This window comes from Oncorhynchus clarkii, chromosome 5, assembly GCF_045791955.1.
Source record: "Oncorhynchus clarkii lewisi isolate Uvic-CL-2024 chromosome 5, UVic_Ocla_1.0, whole genome shotgun sequence".
Taxonomy (NCBI): Eukaryota; Metazoa; Chordata; class Actinopteri; order Salmoniformes; family Salmonidae; genus Oncorhynchus; species Oncorhynchus clarkii.
This window is the reverse complement of record NC_092151.1, coordinates 22,980,359-23,004,118: the sequence shown is the minus strand read 5'-3', so window position 1 is coordinate 23,004,118 and position 23,760 is coordinate 22,980,359. Positions and strand designations below refer to the sequence as shown.

Here is a 23,760-nt window from a genome sequence, read left to right as displayed (position 1 = left end):
AGAGACACACATACATACGACTCCAACCATAAACAGTTGATGTTGACAGCCTCAATGCCTGCTTTGACAGAATTTTTGCCTGACCCAGAGGACTCTCGTCCCAGCCGCTCCCTCTCCTCCAGACTGCCATAGAAAATTCTGGTCTTCTTCACCAGTGGAGCTTCATCCTCGTCAGACATCTCTGGTCCCACTGTTCACCACAATGAATGATACTGTCCTGGAGTAAACAATAGCCACACAGAGATATGAATGAATGGAATGAGTGTGTAGTTTACTAACTATCAATTTGCTGACCAAAAATTGACAACTCCCTAATCAGTCAATTAAATGGCTAGGACACATTGACAAAATCATAGGGGTTTGTAAAGTAGTCTTTACACAAGAACACACTAACTAGCTAACGTCAGATAAACTAGTTAGCGAACGACACTCAGCAGTTTGCCAAAAGCATCACCAAATAGACAAAATGCTCAACATTCAAGGTGATTAATGTACCTGTATTTTAGTATTGGGTTTGAAATAACGCAATTACACAGGAACCGCAACCAGCTAGCAAAATCAAAACACAAAAGTGGTTGCCTGGTAACATTTCACAGCGACATCTAGCGGAAAGGTCAAACATACCCACACGGGCACTGCTGAAAACTACGTTACCCAGAAGCCCTTCGTCAATTTATAGCGGATTCTACAGGGATAGGCTAACTAGCTACTGCTGTCCAAATAAACAACATTAACAAAATGTAAGCAAATATGAAAGATTTGCCTGTTTCTTTGTGAGTACCACTGGATCCGAGACAAATTGACGTATTTTGCCCTCTTTAGCCGTGCTTGGTCTGTCACTAGTCTTTTATGTAGTTAGCTAGAGATTTTAGTGTGATTGATTTGTTTGGTAGCCTAACATGAACTATTGTTTAGTAATTGTATATAACTAGCTAAGTGGTTTAGCAAATGCAAGCCATATTATTAGACTCGATAATTGAGCTGTCACCTTTGTATTTAGCCATCTAGTAGAAGTTAGTACTTACAGCCTTGGGCACATCTGCTTCACAGCGAACATTGGTGGATATAATATGCTGCGCAGAAAGCCCACCCGTCTGGAATTGAAGTTGGATGACACTGAGGAGTTTGAGTGTGTCAAGAAAGAGCTTGAGGTGAGTAGCCACAGCATCATGGATAAATGTATTATCTGCAGGTATAAAAGGTATAATAAAGAGGCTTTGCGTTGTTGATGGATTGCCTGCAACCCGTTTCTTAAATTCCTCATTAACTTTAAGAAACGCTTGATTGGCATAAAATCCGCGCATTGGGTGAGAAAAGCACTATTTTTTTTAGATGAATTATACATACTAGAACTTCTGTCTAACAACCTACGCCCCCCGCCCCCCCTCCCTCCCTCTCAGATTCGGAAAAAACAGAGCGATGAAGTGGATGTTGTTGGTGTGGCTATGTTTAGTAACATGGTGGGGGCCAGCGGTGGAACAGGGGATGGAAAGACAAGGGAACAGATGATCAACGAGAGAATAAGCTACAAGCCCCATCCTAAACCCAACACCTTGCCCTCACTCTTTGGAAACCTGCAGTTTTAGGTTCACAAGACTGCTCAAACTGTTGGCTCCACCAGTGTTGGTGTGTGGATGGCACAGTAACAATGCTATTGACATGGTCAGGGATACCTGTGGGCTTGCCTGAGGTCAGAATTCCCTTCACAAAGAAATGTGTAGTTTGAGGATCATGTTTTGCTTATAACACATATATTCTAAAGTAATGTTGTTACATTTACCTGAAATGTTATGACTTGCGATGCAAAGCGTGTGGCCTTTCGTACAACATGTTTCATGGGAGCTGTTGTAGTGGTTTCCCTCGATTACAAAAATCCAGACTTGGTAGTCCCAGGAAGGTGAAGGTAGCATCTTTGGGGCAAAATGGAATGGACTTGATAACTAATCAGTTATTACTTAGAATGGTATGATTGTAGTTTTATTGGCCTTCAAGGCTGCATTATGAGAATGCAACAGAATCAAACATACAGTTCTTGAATGATACCATTTATTACTTGTTTTCTCTAGATGATTACAGCACTGTAAATACGTCATACTATACAGACATGTCTGTGGACTTAACAGTCCAGGTAATGTTCACACTGTTGCTGCGCTGGAGTGGCAGTCAGACTCCCACTGCTGTTTTGGCCCATTAACTTCAACGCTCGAGTTGTACAGTAGACTATAATAATAAATCTTGATACATGATCCCATGTGGTAAAGCAGAAACAGTTATAATATGTTCAAGTATACACCAACTATTAATGTCCCTGGCTTGATTGTAATGTAATGAGAATGTGCGGCAGTTAAATCCAGTTATAGCAACTAGGAATTTGACCCTCAAACCAGGCACAGCACAGCACATCACTAAGGCTGTGTTTCGACAAGCAGCTCAATTCTGATATTTTTTCCACTAATTGGTCTTCTGACCAATCACATCAGATCTTTCTACAACCAATATTTTTCCAGATCTGATTGGTCAAAATACCAATTAACTGAGTGCAACAACAAAACAAAACAAAAAAATCAGAATTGGGCTACCGGTCTAGAGACAGGCAATTCTGACATTTCCGCTAATTGGTCCTTTAACCAATCAAATCAGCTCTATTGCCAAATCATTAAAAGATCAGAATCAGACTGCCTGTGTAAAACACAGCTTTAAGCAACTGATAAACATTTACTAGTCATTTCTCAGAGATGAAAAAAATTATAATCAAGAAACTAAAAATACAACTTTCTCTTTAGGTTCTACTTCATAGATATCCCCTCCTGTCAAAGTGTGAACTGTGAGGCGTAAGCACCAATAGGTCACAAGAGGTGCAGTAATCATGTTACTAGGCCAGTCTGAGAAAGCACTAGATTCATCCTCGTACTTTCCCATAGTTCCCTGCTTGTCCTTGGGATCTGAGCACTTGCTCCAATAAGGACACTAGTGTCCATGTTGTGTTGACATGCTAACTAATTTAAGCCTATTGAATGAATGCACCAAAAGTTACTCCCAAGTTATATTATGAACATTTTATATTGGCTTCTTGATGTACAAGAGTCAATTTACATTTGTGTGTCAGATCAAGCCTTCAAGTGCCAAGTGTCATTGGTAAATAATGAGGTTGTCATTCATAAACTACCAAAATTGAACACTGCATAGCAGTGTGTCTCATGAAGAGGGTCTCAAATGTTGTCACGCTCTGCTGCATTACACTAATGTATATAATCACACAACATTTAAATTGTACTGTACTTGACTGCTTGTCCACTGGACAAACTTCTTTAAAATAGCACTGGCACTTGTCAGTAGACTACAGTTGGCCTAGGCTGTCATGTTTCCCTCCTTTAAGGCAAAGGGTTTAGTAAGGCTTAGTCATACAGCCAGAGCTGCCCCACCATCTCCACACAATCCCAAGTATGACCTTTGACTCTTGTAGTTGAGACACTGATTATGTTAGACCCCCCCGCCAGATTGTCAGATGGAATGCAGATATGACAAGGCTTCAGAAGAACACATTGGCTTTAACTTGGGCCCAGGTGGGGTCAGGAAAAACTCGGGCCCTATTCACAATGATCTTCAATGAGAGAGGTTGTTGTAAGGGTCGTAAATAGCCCTCTGAGCAGAAGAGCCTAGAGCCCCAGTGCTACAAGGATGAACCTGCACTGGTTGTTGCGCAATAACAAAAACAGAATGGAAGAATGGCACGAGTGGGGGAAGTGGATGTTTGGCCCTGTGGAGCCAGACAGGAGTGGTGTTGGTATAACAGAAGCCAGCATTTGGAATACCAACATCATGCTAGTTGTCGAGGGTAGTCTTCTGGACCTACTAAAAGGACAGACTTGAATGTCACAAATGTAAAAGCTCAGTCGTAATTCACATTTTCCATCAAGCAACTTTTGTGTGACAAAGTGAACCATTTAAATAAGATAAACGTATATAAAACTGGATGCATGATGATGACGATTAAATGGAGAATACCTGTGTGTGAATGTATGTGTGTGTGTGGGTGGAGGATGAAGAGAGACCGGGGGGGGGGGGGGCTATTAGTGACAGTGTTCGGTGATATCAACAACCACAGCCTTTTTCCAGCTGAATAAGAAGTATCCGACGCCTGCCCCGGCTGCAACGGCGATACACAGATAAGCATTGTAGGTCATGAAGACCAACATGAGGAAATAGCTGACCACCACCTGGATGATGTGTAACACCGTCTGCAGCAAGTGTGCCATACTCAGCATCCGTTGGCTGCAGGGGAGAGGGGGAAACAGGATGGTTAAAAAAAGTTGTTTTCAAATAAACTAATTGACAGCACTCTGCAAGTCAGGTGTTAGTGGCAAACTAAGCCATTTAAAAACTCCTGTTATATCCACAACATTCACCACATACAGTGAGGCTTCACATTTTCCTACTGCAAGTTGATATGGAGCACGTAGCCTTTTTGAACTGCAATGTCTAGAAGTCTCATTATTGGGGTGTAAAATGGACCACTTCACTGCAGTACTACTATGTGTCCGGTTAGTAAGGAGTCCTGTTGTTTGGTTGTCTAACTTACCCTACAGTCTTGTGGGTCTCCATGACCATGGTGCCGTCTGCCCCCGGGACAGGCATGGAGTTGTAACGCACGTTGACCTGGTTCCTCCTCAGCAGGAACTCCCTGCCAATCTTCAGCCCCTCGTAGAGCACAGCCAGCAGGAAACAACCAAAGCAGGCCGCCACCATCTCTGAAAGAGGAGACATGCTAAATAATTGACTGACTATCTAACCAATATTATTTTTAGTTTTATGAATAATCATGCTAAATAATTGACTGACTATCTAACCAATATTATTTTTAGTTTTATGAATAATCAATGGCCATGGTCAATACATAAAATACTTTTTGCATTACATTTCAAGTCTGAAAATACATTCTGGGAACACACACTAACTTACCTCCAGGTGTGTTGATGACAAGGCTGGCAAACAGCAGCTCCACGTTTGTGTAGCCAAAGTAGAAGGTCATTTTCTGGAGAAGAGGGACAGAAAAAAAAGAAGAAAAAAAATGGTATCACACCTATAGAGCCAAGGGGTTTACAGACAAACACGGACTACAAAAGGAAAATCAGCCACGTCGCAGACACCGACGTCTTGCTGCTAGACAAGCTAAACATGTTCTTTGCCCGCTTTGAGGATAACAGAGTGCCACTGACGCGGCCAGCTACCAAGGACTGTGGGCTCTCTGTGGCCGACGTGAGTAAGACATTTAAATGTGTTAACCCTCGCAAGGTTGCTGGCCCAGACGGCATCCATAGCCGCGTCGTCAGAGCATGCACAGATGTGCAGGTATGTTTACAGACATATTCAATCTCTTCCTATCCCAGTCTGCTGTCCCCACATGCTTCAAGATAGCCACCATTGTTCCTGTACCCAAGAATGCAAAGGTATCTAGACTAAATTACTATTGCCTCGTAGCACTCACGTCGGTCACCATGAAGTGCTTTGAGAGACTAGTCAAGGATCATATCACCTCCACATTACCTGTCACCCTACACCCACTTCAATTTGCTTACTGCCCCCAATAGATCCACAGACGATGCAATTGCCGCCACACTGCCCTATCCCATCTGGACAAGAGGAATACCTATGTAAGAATGTTGTTCATTGACTACAGCTCAGCATTCAACGCCATAGTATCCTCCAAGCTCATCATTAAGCTTGAGGCCCTGGGTCTGAACCCCACCCTGTGCAACTGGGTCCTGGACTTCCTGACGGGCCGCTCCCAGGTGGTGAAGGTGGGAAACATCTCCACTTCACTGATCCTCAACACTGGGGCCCCACAAGGGTGAGTGCTTAGCCCCCTGCTGTACTCCCTGTTCACCATGACCGTGTGGCCATGCACTCCTTCAACTCAATCATCAGGTTTGCAGACGACAACAGTAGCAGGCTTGATTATCAACAACGACGAGACAGCCTACAGGGAGGGGAGGGCACTCAGAGTGTGGTGTCAGGAAAATAACATCACAACGTCAACAAAACAGAGATGATCGTGGAAACAGCAGAGGGAGCACCCCCCTATGCACAGGACAGCAGTAGAGACGATAGAAAGTTATGTTCCTCGGCGTACACATCAAGGACAAACAGAAATGGTCCTCCCACACAGACGGTATGAAGGCGCAACAGCGCCTCTTCAACCTCAGGAGGCTGAAGAAATTTGGCTTGTCACCTAAAACTTGCGCGATTGTGAGCATCCTGTCGGGCTGTATCACTGTATGGTACAGCAACTGCACCGCCCACAACCGCAGGGCTCGCCAGAGGACACTACCTGCCCTCCAGGACACCTACAACACCTGATGTCACAGGAAGGCCAAAAAGATCATCAAGGACAACATCCACTCGAGCAGCTGCATGTTCAGTACAGGTGCATCAAAGCAGAGAGACTGAAAAACAGCTTCTATCTCAAGGCCATCAGACTGTTGAACAGCCATCACTAGCAGAGAGAGGCTGCTGCCTATATACAGACTTGAACCCATAGGCCTTGAAATACATCCAGAGGTACATCTCCAATTCACTCAAATTACATCAATTAGCCTATCAGAAGCTTCTAAAGCCATGGCATAATTTTATGGAATTGTCCAAGTTGTTTAAAGGCACAGTCAACTTAGTGTATGTAAACTTCTGACCCACTGGAATTGTAATACAGTGAATAAGTGAAATAATCTGTCTAAACAATTGTTGGAAAAATTACTTGTGTCATGCACAAAGTAGATGTCCTAACCGACTTGCCAAAACTATAGTTTGTTAACAAGAAGTTTGTGGAGTGGTTGAAAAACTAGTTTTAATGACTTCAGCCTAAGTTTATGTAAACTTCCGACTTCAACTGTATATCTTGCATTAATCATCTTATACGTATTCTATCTATTGCATCTTAGCCTATGCCGCTCTGACATTGCTCATCCATATATTTATACATTATTCCATTCCTTTACTTAGACATGTGTATTTTGCGGTGGAATTGTTAGATATTACTAGTTAGATATTGCTGGACTGTAGGAACTAGAAGCAAAGTCTTTTCGCTACACTTGCAATAACATCTGCTAACCATGTGTATGTGACCAATAACATCTGCTAACCATGTGTATGTGACCAATAACATCTGCTAACCATGTTATTGGTCACATACACATCTGCTAACCATGTGTATGTGACCAATAACATCTGCTAACCATGTGTATGTGACCAATAACATTTCATTTGATTCAGTTCACACAGCAGAGAGAAATGTCAAGCAGGCCATTTGAACTAGAGTTGAATTAAAACCATTAATCTGAATCAGATTTACAACTTTGTGAGGAGGTCGTAGGAAGTGCAGAGATGGGGCGATAAGCCTAAAAGCCAATTTATGGTCATTACAGTGTCTGCATTGAACATATAGCATTAACTGCGATACGGCCTCTTCAAAAGTCAGGGCATTCGTAATTCTTGCATTTCGTGGAGCAGAGCTGTTGTGGAGGAAGTTGTTAAGGGAGTGAGTTTGTGTTTATACAGGATGTACCGCCCCCACATACCATCAACCAATCATATCAATGAGGAGCTATACGGAGCCCTCAGAATTATGAACATTTTTGGGATGAGCACGGCGATGCGGTACAGAGCTTGAATTGGCCCCCGCAATTGCGTCACCGCCTCCGGACCGCATTGCTGGATCAAGCATAAGTACATCCCCACATTGTAACAGAGAGAAATTTGTGTGTGACTGATTTCTTTTTCAGAGTGCCAAGCCCACTCACCATCATATGGCCCCCTCCTCCACCTCCCCCTAGATGATCCTCGTGGGAGCCTGTGACCATGGGAGGAGCCATGCTGCCAGCCATTTTGCTGTGGTCATGGTCATGGTCATGGTTCGTGTGGTCCATGTTCGTCTCGAATGTAGTACTGCAAGAACCAGGAAATACAGACAAAAAAAATAGTCACGTATACTTCTCACCTTTACACACATTTGTCCATGACAGGTTGTTTTTGTTGTAGGTAGGCGATTCCAGCAGTATGAACATTACATTTGCACACAAAATCACATCTTAATGTTTCAAAGAATGGACAAAGCAAATATAAATGAAACGTTTGATGTGTGCGTCTACAGTACACCTTGGGTGTATAATCAAGAAAGCAGACTTCTAAATATTGGCATGTTGTAAAACGCAAATATGAAGCGTTATTGGTGTTACATGTAGGCCAAGCTTTTTCTGAACATATTAGCAAAAGTCTGAGTTTGTACAACATAGGTCAAAACATGGATATTCATTAAGGAGGAAAGGCATGTCTGAACACAAACTATAATTTGTCATTTTCGTTAGTACCTTAGAGAGGGAAAAAAAACGTTATGGATGTTAGAGTCTGAGATAGACTTATACATTTTGATGATGAAATCTTTAAAATGTAAACACTTTTTGTAATTTGGAACGTTAAAAGGTCCTGGTACTTCAGGATTGAAAAATGACATGTAGCTTTAATAGCAGTCATCACACCCTAACATAAAAATATAGCCTTCATTTCTCAGAGCAAGAATAGACTGACGAGTTTCAGAAGAAAGGTCTTTGTTTCTAGCCATTTTGAGCCTGCAATCGAGCCCACAAATGCTGATGCTCAACTAGTCTAAAGAAACCCAGTTTTATTGCTTATTTAAATCAGAACAACAGTTTTAAGCTGTGTTAACATAATTGCAAAAGTGTTTTCTAATAATCAATTAGCCTTTTAAAATGATACACTTGGATTAGCTAACACAACGTGCCATTGGAACACAGGAGTGATGGTTGCTGATAATGGGCCTCTGTACGCATATGTAGATATTCCATAAATAAAATCTGCCGTTTCCAGCTACAATAGTCATTTACAACATTAACAATGTTTAAACTATTTCTGATCAATTTAAGTGTTTTTATTTTATTTTTAAAAATGGACAAAAAAAGGGACATTTCTAAGTGACTCCAAACTTTTGAATGGTAGATGTGTGTGTAATTAATTAATATATATATATTAATTACACACACACACACACACACACACAGAGATGTTTACATACACTTAGGTTTTTCAACTACTCCACACATTTATCAAACTATAGTTTTGGCAAGTCGGTTAAGGACATCTACTTTGTGCATTTCCAACAATTGTTCAGACAGATTATTTCACTGTATTACAATTCCAGTGGGTCAGAAGTTTACATACACACACTAAGTTGACTGTGCGCCTTTAACTTCTTGGTGACAGGGGGGGCAGTATTGAATAGCTTGGATGAATAAGGTGCCCAGAGTAAACTGCCTGCTACTCTGTCCCAGGTGCTAATATATGCATATTATTAGTAGTATTGGATAGAAAACACTCTGAAGTTTCTAAAACTGTTTGAATGATGTCCGAGTATAACAGAACTCATATGTACAAACAATAGTACACAGGCGAAAACCTGAGAAAAATCCAACCAGGAAGTGGGAAATCTGAGGCTTGTAGTTAAAAAAAGAAAAAAAAAAAACTCAGCCCCTATTGTAGATACAGTGGGATATTAGTTGTTGCACTTCCTAAGGCTTCCACTAGATGTCAACAGTATTTAGAACTTTGTTTGAGGATTCTACTGTGAAGTGGGACCGAATGAGAGAGGAATGAGCCAGGTGTCTGGCAGATTGCCACAGGCACTGAGGCGCGGTCACGAGAGAGTTAGCTCTCGTTTCATTGCTTTTTGACAGACATAGGAATTCTCAGGTTGGAACATTATTGAAGATTTATGATAAAAACATCCTAATAATTGACAAGTTTCTACGGGCTGTAACGGAACTTTTTGAACTTTTCGTCTGACGTTGAGCTGGACCTGAACGCGCTTTTGGATTTGTTTAACAGAAGAAGCTATTTAGACATGAATGATGGACATTATTGAACAAAACAAACATTTATTGTGGAACTGCGATTCCTGGGAGTGCATTCTGATGACGATCAAAGGTAAGTGAATATTTATAATGCTATTTCTGACTAATGTCGACCACCCAATATGGCGGATATCTTTTTGGCTGCTTTGTTGTCTGAACGCTGTACTCAGATTATTGCATGGTTTGCTTTTTCCGTAAAGTTTTTTTTGAAATCTGACACAGCGGTTGCATTAAGGAGAAGTTTGTATAATAGTCGTATCTTTATCAATGTTTATTTCTGTAAATTGACGTGGCTCTCTGCAATATCACCACATGTTTTAGAACTACTGAACGTAACGCGCCAATGTAAACTCAGATTTGTTGATATAAATATGAACTTTATCAAACAAAACATACATGTATTGTGTAACATGAAGTCCTAAGTGTCATCTGATGAAGATCAAAGGTTAGTGATTCATTTTCTCTATTTCTGCTTTTTGTGACTCCTCTCTTTGTCTGGAAAAAAATGGCTGTGTTTCTGTGGCTTTCGCTGTAAATCCTTTTTGAAATCAGCCACTGTGGCTGGATTAACGAGAATTGTATCTTTAAAATGGTGTAAAATACTTGTATGCTTGAGGAATTTTAATTATGAGATTTTTGTTGTTTTGAATTTGGCACCCTGCACTTTCACTGGCTGTTGTGGGGGGTTCCGCTAGTCCTAGACAGGTTAATGTGACTGGATGTTAATTATTTGACATTGTGTTATTTCGCTGAACACGAGATGGTTTAATTTTATTATTGGCAGTGAAACGAGGCTACTCAGACGAGAGAAAAACATCACCCAAATGTATAGCCCTGTAGGAAAATCTAAACAAACTATTTGAAAATGTGAATCACATTTTTATTTGGCGTACCCCCGACGGCATTGCGCGTACCCCAGTGGTGTAGACAAAGCAGATCTCTCCAGTAGGTGTACCAAAATATTCACAGGCCATTATCTCAAAAGTGGTGTTACAAGTTCATCGAACTAGAATGGGGAAAGTAATGCTGCTTTGAAAGTTGGAGTCTCTACTTTTATCCAATGTAAGAAACATAATTTCAAATGTTTCTACATAGGACCGAAACAGGGTGGTTGATCACAGGATTGGCTGAAAAGCCTTTGAGTCTTGCCCTCCTACTCTGAATTGGCCAAAATTCATACACTTTCCTACTTTTCAAATAAAGCCAGAACTCTAACATATAGACCTCATTTGGAAATTCTTAACTTTATTTGGGCATGCCCAGGTTAAAATTCCCACGGAATCGCCCAAATTGGCCTAGGTATGCAGCTGTGCCAAACATGTTGCAAAAATTCATGTTCGAAGCTTCTTTTGAAGCCGAGACAGAAATCAGCACAACAAACGCACCCCCCCCCCCCCCCCCCCCCCCGCAAAAAAAAACTCTAAGGCCTAAGCAGCACTTTGTGACTTCTACTTATTCTCCTCCTGCGCAAAACATTCAGTGTCTCTCCTGCTTGATGAGGAAAGCAACCACCATTACATTTTCCAGGTGTATACGACAAATTTAAGTGAGGTCCAGGTCTGTGTTTGACTCTGTGAGCTTGAAGGGGGATGAAGGGGGTAACCACTCAGACTTGGAGTAGCCTGGTCCTGGGCTTGGCGCCGTGCCACCAGCACCAGCCTGAGTTCAAGCCCCAGATCCTCTCTAATGCTCCTGGGTTAGCACTGATTAAAAAGTTAACACCATAATTAAACAAGAGTCAAATTCTCCAAAGTGCCTAGTGTTATTCCTTTGGAGAGATGGTGATTGTGAGAGGTGTTGTAACCATGAACCCCTCAACGTACTGTACTGAACCCACTGGTGGAGAATGCTGACTGGGGTGTATTGTAAATGCTGGTTGAAACCATTTCCTTGGACATCAAGGACATGCAAAAAGAAGCACAGTATTCGGACTATGAACATTTGTAGGCCAAGATAACGATTGCAGCTTTGCCCGTTTGTAATCTAGGTATTGATAATGCAATTCCTGGTAGTTAGGCTAATTATAGTTGTGTTTGGATGTTAAAAGTACCTCAATTGAGGAAAGCACATTTTAGGCTACAAACAGAACCACATGGTCCCAAGAACTGTGAAGCCAGTTTGGACCACTGTGTGCCAAGGCTATTTCATACACAGCTCGAGTCATCCATGTCTACTAGCCATGGCACCTTGAAAGCACCTTCACTCCCTACATGAGAGTGCGCAATCAATCAAGGTGGAAAAATTTGCTATTTGACTCAAGAGCTCTACCAGGACCATTACTAATTTAATGGCCAAACAACCAGAGGCCACATCCGTAGAAAACTGCCTTTATAACCCAATAAATGCCCACTTAATGGACATTAATGTTATTAAATTAGAGAAAAACATGTTACATCAAATGTCTGGGACACCCTGAGGCAGAAACCAATGACATCAGGGGACAAGGAAACCAGACATCGAGAATCAAAATGAAAAGACCCAAAATCACATCAATGAACCTGCCAGTCAAGACATCTGTTCTCATATTTTTCTACTCTGCTCTGCTAGACTCAGTTGTTGCCACAGTGAGAAGTTGGCCTATATGTTCAAAGGGCTTAATCCTCACCAAAAGAAACAGTCAAGACGCAGGTAGACATTATGACCAAGTACAACGAAATTTACCTTAATACTCAAAAACAGTGTTATGAAGACAGGCTATTCATAATGGGTGGTGTCCCTCTTAGAGTTAAGTCCAACACGTAAGTCTTCTTAGGTTTAGAAATAAACATTCCATCAAAGTCAACGTGAACCTTAAATTCTTATCAGTTGCTGAAAAGTCCAAAGCGAAGACCATTGTGCCCTTTAAAGCAAGACAAGAACAGTCTAAAGTCGTGTTACACAGCACTTTGTCTTTCGGAGTTCAAAGAACTGTGAATATAATCACACTCCACATGAGGTTATAAAAGCCATTGTGAAATGTTCCTGCAAGTCCTTGGAATCATAAACGTTAGAACTCTGATCTTTAACCAAAGTAAATCCTCAGTAAACTGTTTTGTACCCGAGTGGAAACTATAGTAGGCTACACAATGCTTGAAGGCAGTTACAACAAAGAATGATTTTCATCATTCATGTAGATATGACTCAAATTACAAAAGACTGCTCTCACTCGGTCAAAGTACAGTGGGTAATAGTTAATTAGCCTAATTCCTTCATATATTAGCCCACTCAGTTGGGCTATACATAAAGCAGGAAACAAATAATTAACGGAGTCCATGCTTTTTTCCAGAACAACCAAAAAGATCCATTGGCGCATGCAAAGAAGTAAAAACAGCTCAAGTACATTTCATACAACAAGGAAATGTACATTATTAAAATGGTAGCATAAACATTCTTGATTCGATAATCCAGTTTTTTTTTTTTACTTACCCAAATGTCTCACCACATGCAGAACTTCTGTTACAGCCAAATCAATGACAAGATACTTGTCAATGTGTGCGAGTGTTCATGCAACCCATCAATGTGTACAGGTGTGTAGTCTGATCCTGAGTGTGCTCGCCTGCTCGAGAGAGTGGGAAAGTGAATGCGTCATGCCGAAGTGCACTAATCTGCCTTCTCATGACTGTCCGCCTCATGTGACCAGTCTGCCTCTCATTTCCTTTGATCCAACCAATAACATGGTGCCACCCCCCTCCCCAAAAATGAATGTAGCAACTGCGGATTGCCCCTTTAAAACACATCCAAAAACATACGTGCTGGACAAAACAGCCAACTGAAGAAATAATGGGATGTCCAGTCACTGTTGTTTGCTGCGCCAACAATATTTGATATTTTCTAAAAACCGAAATGGCTGTTTATGCTATCCCTAATGCAGCGAAAAGAAATGAAGCTAGCTTTATGGGACATCTTTGAGGGCAGAACCATTACACCTTTGTTTGTGTAAAACCGTCCTTTAACCAGACAAACAGTCGGTGGTCAATCCACATCACTTAGACTGTTAAACAAACAAAAAAAACTTTCCTGATCAAAATAATTGATCATAAACTGAATGCTGATGCATAGAACACAACTAATACGCATGTTTAGCAGATGTTATTGCGGGTGTAGCGAAATGCTTGTTTCTCTAGCTCCAACAGTACAATACTATCTAACAAGTAATGTAGAACAATTTCACAACATTACCTAGATTTGTGTGTATTAGGTACAAGGAATGGAATTAAGAATATATAAATATATGGACGAGCAATGTCAGAGCAGCAAAGACTAAAATACAGTAGAATAGTATATATACATATGAGATGAATAATGCAAGATATGTAAACATTATTAAAGTGACTAGAAGGGATGTACGATATAAAAATAAAATCGGTGAACATATCAGAATCTGACAATATTAGCTAAAAATCCCAACATCGGTATTGGCCCGATGTCTAGTTTAATGCTGATGTTAAAAACTGATGTCAAAGGTACTGTGCATACCTATAGAACGTAATGACATAATGACTCCACGTAAAATGTTACGCAACACGTAAGGTATGCTGTGTTGCACAGCATTCCTAACCTTGCCAACAATGTCAGCTGTGTGGATCAAGCAGTCAACAAGTCGATCAGTCATTTGAAAGAGTAAGAACTTTGCTAAGAGGTTAATGGGTACATGCTTATTAGTAACTGGAATAAGCAATTTCATAAATGTGTCGAGTGCAGTGCCTATTGGCTATGTAACTTATTGAAGTTTGCGCTCAGCAGACCTGAAATTTGCTCAGTGGCAAAACATTGAGGGAATATTGCATGTACAGTGCATTCGGAAAGTATTCAGATAACAAAATATGGAAAAATTCATGCTATATTACTTATTCTAAAATGGATTCAAAAGAATAAAGCTCATCAATCTACACACAATACCCCATAAACGACAAACAAAAAGACACATTTTTGCAAATGTATTAAATAGAAAAAACAGAAATATCACATTTACATAAGTATTCAGACCCTCTACTCAGTACTTTGTTGAAGCACCTTTGGCAGCGATTACAGCCTCAAGTCTTATTGGGTATGAAGCTACAAGCTTGGCACACCTGTATTTGGAGAGTTTCTTCCGTTCTTCTCTGCTGATCGTCTCAAGCTCTGTCAGGATGGATGGGGAGGGTCACTGCACAGCTATTGTCAGGTCTCTTCAGAGGATGTTCGATCGGGTTCAAGTCCGGGCTCTGGCTGGGTCATTCAAGGACATTCAGAGACTTGTCTTGAAGCCACTCCAGCATTATCTTCACTGTGTGCTTAGGGTCGTAGTCCTGTTGGAAGGTGAACCTTTGCCCCAGTCTGAGGTCCTGAGCACTCTGGAGCAGGTTTTCATCAAGGATCGCTCTGTACTTTGCTCCGTTAATCTTTCCCTTGATCCGGACTAGTCCCAGTCCCTACCGCTGAAAAACCCCGCCACAGCATGATGCTACCACCACACTTCACTGTAGGGATGGAGCCAGGTTTCCTCCAGATGTGACACTTGGCATTCAGGGAAAATAGTTCAGTCTTGGTTTCATCAGACCAAAGAATCTGGTTTCTCATGGTCTGAGAGCCAGATGCCTTTTGGCAATCCAAGCGGGCTGTCATTTGCCTTTTACTGAGGAGTGGCTTCCGTCTGGGTGCTCTACCATAAAGGCCTGATTGGTGGAGTGCTGCAGAGATGGTTGTCCTCCTGGAAGGTTCTCCCATCTCCACAGAGGAAATCTGTAGCTCTGTTAGAGTGACCCTCGGGATCTTGGTCACCTCCCTGACCAAAGGCTCAGTTTGGCCAGGCAGCCTGCTCTAGGAAGAGTCTTGGTGGTTCCAAACTTCTTCCATTTAAGAATGATGGAGGCCACTGTGTTCTTAGGGACCTTCAATGCTGCAGACATTTTTTGGTACTTTTCCCCAGATCTGTGCCTCAACACAATCTGGTCTCGGAGCTCTACGGACAATTCCTTCGACCTCATGGCCTGGTTTTTGCTCTGACATGCACTGTCAACTTATATAGACAGGTGCGTGCCTTTCCAAATCATCTCCAATCAATTGAATTGACTCTAAATCAAGTTGTTGAAACTGCTCAATGATGATCAATGGAAACAGGATGCACCTGAGCTCAATTGAGTCTCATAGCAAAGGGTCTGAATAAATCAAACCAAAGTTTGTCACATGCGCCGAATACAACAGGTTCACCTTACAGTGAAATGCTTACTTACAGGCTCTAACCAAGTGCAAAAAAATGTATTAGGTGAACAATAGGTAGGTAAAGAAATAAAACAACAGTAAAAAGACAGGCTATATACAGTAGCGAGGCTATATACAGTAGTGAGGCTACATACAGACACCGGTTAGTCAGGTTGATTTGAGGTAGTATGTACCTGTAGATATGGTTAAAGTGACTATGCATATATGATGAACAGAGAGTAGCAGTAGCGTAAAAGAGGGGTTGGCGGGTGGGACACAATGCAGATAGCCCGGTTAGCCAATGTGCAGGAGCACTGATTGGTCGGCCCAATTGAGGTAGTATGTACATTAATGTATAGTTAAAGTGACTATGCATATACGATAAACAGAGAGTAGCAGCAGCGTAAAAAGAGGGGTTGGGGGGGGTTATGTAAATAAGGCATTTCCGGCTTTTATTTTTAATACATATGCAAACATGTCTAAAAATCTATTTCCGCTTTGTCATTATGGGGTACTCTGTGTAGATTGCTGAGGATTCTTTTTATTATTCTCACCTCCAGCTTTTAAAAACATGAATTAAAAGTAGGTCAAAGGTGTCAAGGCCGACGTGCACCTTTTATGAAAGGTCAGCTTATAAAACTGGCTCATAACAATCCCAACCAAAGATGAGTGACTGAATCAATTATGAAATGTTCAGTAAATAGCACAGAGTACAAATGTAAGGAACCAAAATTAGCATTGAGACAATTACAAACAAAACATTCTATGATTGCACAAACTGAAACATTGTCGTTAGACATGACAATTCAATTATTTAGTGAAGACTACAATTTACTCAAGTGTGTGTACTATGGCTGGGAAATGCCAGGGAGCTCACGATACATGTTGTGAATCTCACAATTTTATATGTATTGCGATTCGATGTTCCAACACCATATGTTTGCTGCAGAGGGACAAGAGAGCCTTGTTTTGATCAGTCACTGAAATTAAAGTGATGCTAACAAATGGGCTACCTATTTAAAAAGATGGTAACAAACTAGCTTTGGTGCAGGTACAGCAAACTAATGCAAAAATAATATTGCGATATCATCAAAACAATAGTAAAAAATACTGCACTGTACAATATCACAATCAATGACCCCACATAATCAAGTAGACCTAAGCCTAATCCTTTCATGTTTAACAGTACACCACTTACCACATTTTGCCCAACATGCTGCATAATTGCCAGACATCAAACACATTCCTAATGAATGCACAAGAGCCACTACTTGAGGCAAATACAGTAATGTAAAGGGTAGCTAGCTAGTTGCTTCACAGGCTAGCTAAAATAATAAATTGGCAATGTAGGCCTACATCCCATCTTTTAAAGTCTGATAGTGTGGAACAATACAGGTTGAGGTACAATAACCAAAAGGTTGCCAATTCAAATGTGATTTTCTCCATTACATTCTGATCACACTCATCATTCCATCTTTGATTTACAAGTGTTTAAGCCTTATTTAACTGTACCTGTCATTTGTGTTATCATTCCACTGCTTTGTGTATTATAAATAGCAGGAATCTCATATAGGACCATTCATGGAATAGAATGGTTGTGTGTGACCCAAATAGTTTCAGGAAATCTGCAAAGGAGTTCCAGAAACAGATCAATGGCTTTTTTTGTTTGCAGGACATAAAACGTTCTCATTCTCAACAACGCGTTTACTTTACAGACAGACTTATACTTAGGTTAGTTAATAAATGCAGTAGGGGACAACTATATTTGACTAGGACTTAAATTCCCTCCGCCAGGCTTAACTGACCCGCTTAGAATTTGAAGTGGATTCTTAGTGATTGTTTGGATCTTGATTATTGATTGAAATAATCAAGATCAAAACAATCCACTTCAAATTCTAAGGAGTTCAGTTAAGCCTGGCGGAGGGACTTTAAGTCAGTCAAATATAGTTGTCCCCTACTGCATTTATTAACTAACCTAAGTATAAGTCTGTCCGTAAAGTAAACCCGTTGTTGAGAATGAGAAGCCTTGCCAGGCAAACAAGTTTCAGTCACATCGGAGTGATGCCAATGAGAAAGAGGGCCAACTACAACAGAGCTAGAGGCCGGCCTGGCCCATTGGATACTGTCACCCTGTCCTCCTGATACACAGAGACAATAGGGCACTGTTTCCCTCAGACCCACTCAAACATTCCTCCAATCCACATATCTGAGAGTAAATGAAAATATGACAAAGCCAGTTATGAGTTACTCTGTTATTCCAGAGCAATCTAATAGAAAGTTAAATCAAAAAGATGGAAAGGCAGATATTGATGAACAGCCTCTTAATCTCTGAAGACCATAGATGTGTGCATTGGGGCAGTTTGCCGTGGCTGTCAAGTGCAATTTAAAAGCAGACTTCCCACAATAAAATCAGTGAGTACCGACCATGAGAGATAAAATAGATGACATACATTTATTCTGGTTGTCGGGTCTTGACCTTTTCTACTGTACTTTTGGTCTGCCATAAATAATTACCAATAGGTCATGGCACCTTTGGTCTGTAGGCACATTAAAATGTCCACTTTTCTGTTACAGAGAGGGGATAACGAATGGGTCGTGTTCCGAGATGGAATAGGTCTACCGTAGTGCACGGAGCCTATAGGGGCCACAGTTGGTTACATGTTTCATCATCGCTCTGAAAAGGCTGCAATTGAATTAGCCTAAAACATTTAAGTAGAACGTACTGTTGCATATTTGTAGCCTTAAGTTCCAGTTGTGCAATAGGGAATACACATTGAAATATTGAGTATATTTTAAGTTTGTGGTTGTGCTGAAGATGACAATTTAACAAGCATGACAATTTGATCTAACGGTCTTGATAGCCTAGCTACTTGTTTCAGAATAGGTAGAGCATAATGGAAAAGGGCCACGTGAAACCTAGAAGTGGAGAGATCAATGAGTCGTTGGCAACAAAACTGTAGCGTTTTGTGTACTGCAACTAGCGAATACAAAATCCAAGTGTTTCTCAACCACAACTGACTTCATGAAAATCATACATTCGATAAAAATGGGATGTCAATCGCCAGGATAGATATTTAGAACATTTGGCTTAAATTGTGAGATGGTTGAAGTTGCACGATACCTCAAAAACTATTTTGCTAGCTATCAAGTTAACTCCAGTACTTGCTAGACTACTAGCTTTGCCTCGTAGCTAGCTTCATACAGAGGTCAAACACAAGCGAGAGAGGATAGTCTGGGCATGCACGCGCTTACCTCACAACATATAGTGAACTCGGTTCCAGCGGGATTTTCTTTGGTCTCAATAACGCACAACCGAATGATTAACTATGAGCTTTCAAATGAACGTCCAGATTCCCGTTTACTCTACTGGCAAAACGCCGACAGCACACGTCACACTTAAGTATAACAACCACAGCAAGATGACTTTTGACAAACCAGGAAAATGTAGACGTAGCACGCATGTTTTCGTATGGTAGCCAATCAGACGACCGTTCAGGGCAAGCATTTCCGCCGTCACTAGTTACCACAGCCACAAAGTCATAAACCCTGCCCATTTCGACAATTTATCTTCTTACAATATGATGTAAACCTAACATTTAAATTAAGACCAAAAAGTCATATTTTGTTTTCACGATTTTGTGGCTGTGGTAACTAGTAGAAACCCCCGCCACATGGCAGCCCGAACGATGACGCGATGTCGTACGATGTCGACATGTTATAAACCTACATAACATCGTATAACATCTGTGAATTTCATGTTACCATCAAAAAACAAACATGTGTACGTTTTCATTTACAGATATTCTCAATGTGTGTATTTTAGAGGTGAACTCTTACCTGTAGCCACATTACATGTTAATGATCAAAAGCATACTGTAAATTAAAAATCAATGTTGGGGCTCCCAGTCTAAGGCACTGCGTCTCAGTACTAGAGGCATCACTACAGACCCTGGTTCGATTCCCGCCTGTATCACAAATACAGCCGCAATTGTGAGTTCCATAGGGCAGCGAACAATTGGCCCAGCGTCTTCCGGGTTAGGGTTTAGCTGGGTAGGCCGTCATTGTTAATAAGAATTTGTTCTTAACAGACTTGCCTAGTTAAAGGGTAAATAAAAAATGATCAAACTGAGAATAATTTGATGTACTAAAGCTATTGTTTGAGGAAACGAGCATTCTTTACCTAAATCAGTTCTGAGATTACATGTATATATTGGGATGTTGTAGTGTCCTCTGGAGGATAAAAGTGGTACTTTATGAAGTACTTTGAGCACCAAAGGCATGTAAACTCCACAGGGGCAGCTATATCAAGATTGTCAATGTATGATGTATTATCCAGAAGTCACAGACATGGCTGCAGTTGTTCTGCTTTCTTTGGTCTGTTCCAGTATTCCTGTATTAGGCTGCTGGACACGTCTGGTCTGGTGGAACCAGCCTTATTGCTGCATTCACCATTCTATTTCAGTGAACAGAGCAATCAGGCTGGTTCTAACAGTCTAGCTAAACAACATACCACAGGGCACTTGGGGTGAGGAATCTCACAACCTCTAGCAAATTCTACATTAGCTGTAGAATTTAGGAAATAAATTAGGAAAACAGGATATGGTCACTTCAGTCACTCAAGAATAAACCACAAGAACACTATTATATTGCTGTGAACAGAGGAACATCCACTATACAGGATAATATATTCATAGAGATTAAAAATCAAATTGGGACAGCAGGGAAACATTCAAACAAAACAGCAATCTTTTTTTTCCAGGCCTAACAGTCCATTAAGTGAAATAAGCACTGTATTTTGGTCTCCACAAATAAAACAAGAACAATATGTCCATATGAATAAACATTGCACAGAAAGACACACACACTAACCTTTACATAAAAACCTTGATACTACAAGCGATGAAGATGGGAAACAGAGACACTGCATAAGACCAAAATAACCTCTGCCTGCTTTGACTAACCAACAGAGTGAATATGCTTTATATTTTACTGGACAAAGGTATACCTATTTGAATCATATACACATCTGTTGATTATATTTATAGAGAAAATAAACTTGTGGGTATAGCATTAAAGTTATGAGCAGGCAGGCCAAGAGGTTTGCACCATGCATGGGTGTAGTAGATGTGTCAATGAAGCATGTGTCAACTGATGGCAGTGCAATGAGAGTGTCTCAGTGTTTCCTTAGTTTAATAAGGGGTTGTGATGAGGGGGTTTAACCAGCAAAACGGTAATTGACATGGATCTCTGGCTTGATGTCACACACCATCTTAAGCAGGTTGCCCAGCACCCCTTCCCGGTTCTGCTGGTAGCTGGTCTGGATGCTACCCATCTTGCCCACAGTCTCTTTGTCCACCTCTACAGCAGAGTTACCATGGGATCCAAGAGCCTAATGGAAAAATGGAAGACCGATTTAGGCCACCTTACAAGACAAACCACTTCAAACATACAGTAAGTATTAAATAAGTTATTATATGGCCAGTGTTAAGGTCTTATCAATTTAGCTACCAACTACAGTGCCTTATGATTAGGAAAATATGACTCATGTTTCCCATTTGCAAATTAAAACAGTCCCCCCAGTGTCTCACCGCAGCCTCCTTGGTCTTAAAATCCTTCTCCCTCTGCATACGGTACTGCTCAATCTCGGCCTGGGCTTCCTCCTTGGCCTGCTTCAGCCGACGGTTCTTACCTGATCAAACAGAATAAAAAAAATCTGCACTTAGGCCTAGTAAGTGAAATAAACATTGATTCAATTCCCCATTCAATCAAGTTTTCCCAACTACGCAGTTTGTTGTGTGGTTCCTGACAAAATAGGAAGTGAAATCCTATTGTTTCATAGGGAAATGAGACTTCGTGAAAGAATTGAGAGGAAAGCAGCAAGTAGCCTACTGTCAAGACAGATTTTAAATCTAGGCCTAGTCTGGGGCTAAAAACCATGTTCAGTGGAGAATATCCATTTAAGTGTTTAGTCCAGAGGTAGGCTAATCGGGGTCTGGGAAACCAACCGTTGGAGTTAGACTGAAGGGTAAAGGATACATTTAGATATCAATTTTCCCTTTAAGACAGAGGCAACTTTTTTTTTAAACGAGCTCCGACAGGGAAACAAAATAATTTTGAATAGTCACCCAACTCGGAATTCCAAGTAAGGAACTGGGGCCTCTTTCTAAAGCTCCGACTTTCCGACCTGAAGATTACTGACGAGTTCACGGTTGTCTTAAACGCCATTAAATCTATACAGGAAGTTTGTCCGAACCTAATAGCGCAGCGGGTCGGATCTGCTGGCTAGGTAGCTAGTCATCTTGGATTGAAGGCCTTGCCATCTTCACACTTTGCAGTTAGGAATAAATATATATGTTGGCTGTCAAATCTGGGGTTTATTACAGTAGCTGTTATAGTTAAAATTTTACTTATGCCTTTAAAACTAGTTATCTTCCAGAAACAATGTTAGCCAATCAAGCTAACGTTAGCTAGCTTAGTTTATCTACGCCGCTGAATGACAGATTTTAACTTACGTTTGCGGGCTTCTGCTACTTTTTCTGCAGCTCGTTTTTCAGCTTGCAAAAGCTGCTGGATACCCTGGGACTGGCTTGCCATTGTTTAGTTCGGAGAGAGATAGACGGACAAGAATATGTGGTTCCTCCAGGTGCTGGTCTGTGTTTGCAGCGAAGGTTGGTGAATTTACTGCAGTCAGCTGACAGCGCGTCACAGATAGAAGGGATAACCCTGACACGTCCAGTCGCGTGGAGTGCGAGAGGGTGAAACTGTGCAGACATTCTGCACAGTTTCTCATCGATGAAACAACTGATCTCAATACATTTTTATTTCCCCAAAACTAGATTGTCACGAACAGCGCAATACGTTTTATAGACTTGACGCTTTGCCAAAATTCCCCCAAAAATTGCGATGTTAAGACGGCGTGGAGGTTGAATTGGGTTTGTGCACACACGCACTTCAGAGGAAGCGTCCCCTAACGGAAATATACTTTTTTTTTTTTTTTTGTACATTTATTTTATTTTATTAACAACAAACCAATACACAAAGCGCACGAGGGCACACAAGCATACATAGATTACAAACAATGGACAATCGAGCTAGGGGGTACAATATCACATTACAATTACACAAGGACCTTAAAGGGACATACATATACTTACAATTCTAACAGCTTTTTTGTTCCTAGAGCATTTAACCGTCTTAAAATACAGTTCATTTTCTTTTTGTAGGGTACGAAAATGTGGTTTTCTGTTTATAAATTTACATTTGTGTATATGAAATTTGGCCAAAAGAATAATGAAATGAATTACATAAAAATGCTTCAGCTTATTTCTATTGTATGTAAAGAATCCAAACAGTACATCTCTCCACAATAGTGTAAAATCTTCATAAATGTGTTCAATTATAAACCAACTGATGTCTTGCCACAGTTATCTTACAATGCCAAAAAAGATGCAACACTGTTTCTGGGTGGTCATTACAAAAGGAGCAATTTGAGTTGATGTTTTCCTTAAACCTCTTCGTATAGTGGTTGGCAGGATAATATTTATGAATAATTTTAAAGGAAACTTCCTTAATTTTGTTAACAAGTAGGTATGTGTGTGGCAACATCCAAACTTTTTTCCAACAGATATTATCAATAAATCCATTCCAATAAGGCATGACATACAACATCCTACTGAAACAAGGT

The 23,760-nt window shown here is 40.8% G+C and overlaps 3 protein-coding genes across 5 annotated transcripts; 1 reads left to right on the top strand and 2 right to left on the bottom strand.

The window, feature by feature from the left end:
• Nucleotides 1-680: 680 nt before the first annotated feature.
• LOC139408538 (anaphase-promoting complex subunit CDC26-like) lies at nt 681-1,925 on the top strand. Of its 2 annotated transcripts, none has more exons than XM_071152541.1 (3): nt 681-740; nt 1,051-1,151; nt 1,401-1,925. In XM_071152541.1, the coding sequence occupies exons 2-3, from the start codon at nt 1,071-1,073 to the stop codon at nt 1,584-1,586; spliced, it is 267 nt and encodes an 88-aa protein (XP_071008642.1). In that variant the 5' UTR covers nt 681-740; nt 1,051-1,070; the 3' UTR covers nt 1,587-1,925. The 2 variants fall into 2 exon arrangements, with proteins under 2 accessions (XP_071008642.1, XP_071008643.1); XM_071152542.1 differs by having other exon boundaries at nt 689-773.
• Nucleotides 1,926-2,032: 107 nt separating this feature from the next.
• LOC139408535 (high affinity copper uptake protein 1-like) lies at nt 2,033-19,580 on the bottom strand. 2 transcript variants are annotated; one of them, XM_071152536.1, is made up of 5 exons: nt 19,329-19,580; nt 7,794-7,938; nt 4,960-5,032; nt 4,580-4,748; nt 2,033-4,272 (listed from the first exon to the last, which is right to left on the bottom strand). In XM_071152536.1, exons 2-5 carry the CDS (start codon nt 7,917-7,919, stop codon nt 4,071-4,073), a joined length of 570 nt encoding a protein of 189 aa, XP_071008637.1. In that variant the 5' UTR covers nt 7,920-7,938; nt 19,329-19,580; the 3' UTR covers nt 2,033-4,070. The 2 variants fall into 2 exon arrangements, with proteins under 2 accessions (XP_071008637.1, XP_071008638.1); XM_071152537.1 differs by lacking the exon at nt 19,329-19,580 and adding an exon at nt 13,323-13,482.
• Nucleotides 19,581-20,699: 1,119 nt separating this feature from the next.
• On the bottom strand, nt 20,700-23,028 carry LOC139408534 (V-type proton ATPase subunit G 1-like). The gene is made up of 3 exons (XM_071152535.1): nt 22,589-23,028; nt 21,665-21,765; nt 20,700-21,465 (listed from the first exon to the last, which is right to left on the bottom strand). Exons 1-3 carry the CDS (start codon nt 22,668-22,670, stop codon nt 21,292-21,294), a joined length of 357 nt encoding a protein of 118 aa, XP_071008636.1. The 5' UTR covers nt 22,671-23,028; the 3' UTR covers nt 20,700-21,291.
• Nucleotides 23,029-23,760: the final 732 nt, after the last annotated feature.

What these genes read in the sequence shown, in the direction of transcription:
- LOC139408534 (XM_071152535.1), bottom strand. Translation starts at nt 22,670, where the DNA reads ATGGCAAGCCAGTCCCAGGGTATCCAGCAGCTTTTGCAAGCTGAAAAA. An exon ending in AGTAGCAGAAGCCCGCAAAC is followed by an intron (nt 21,766 to 22,588) that starts GTAAGTTAAAAT and finishes CTGTTTGATCAG; the next exon opens with GTAAGAACCGTCGGCTGAAG. An exon ending in TTAAGACCAAGGAGGCTGCG is followed by an intron (nt 21,466 to 21,664) that starts GTGAGACACTGG and finishes TTTTTCCATTAG; the next exon opens with GCTCTTGGATCCCATGGTAA.
- LOC139408535 (XM_071152536.1), bottom strand. Translation starts at nt 7,919, where the DNA reads ATGGACCACACGAACCATGACCATGACCATGACCACAGCAAAATGGCT. An exon ending in GAGGAGGGGGCCATATGATG is followed by an intron (nt 5,033 to 7,793) that starts GTGAGTGGGCTT and finishes CCTCTTCTCCAG; the next exon opens with AAAATGACCTTCTACTTTGG. An exon ending in TGTCATCAACACACCTGGAG is followed by an intron (nt 4,749 to 4,959) that starts GTAAGTTAGTGT and finishes CTCCTCTTTCAG; the next exon opens with AGATGGTGGCGGCCTGCTTT.
- LOC139408538 (XM_071152541.1), top strand. Translation starts at nt 1,071, where the DNA reads ATGCTGCGCAGAAAGCCCACCCGTCTGGAATTGAAGTTGGATGACACT. An exon ending in GTGTCAAGAAAGAGCTTGAG is followed by an intron (nt 1,152 to 1,400) that starts GTGAGTAGCCAC and finishes CCTCCCTCTCAG; the next exon opens with ATTCGGAAAAAACAGAGCGA.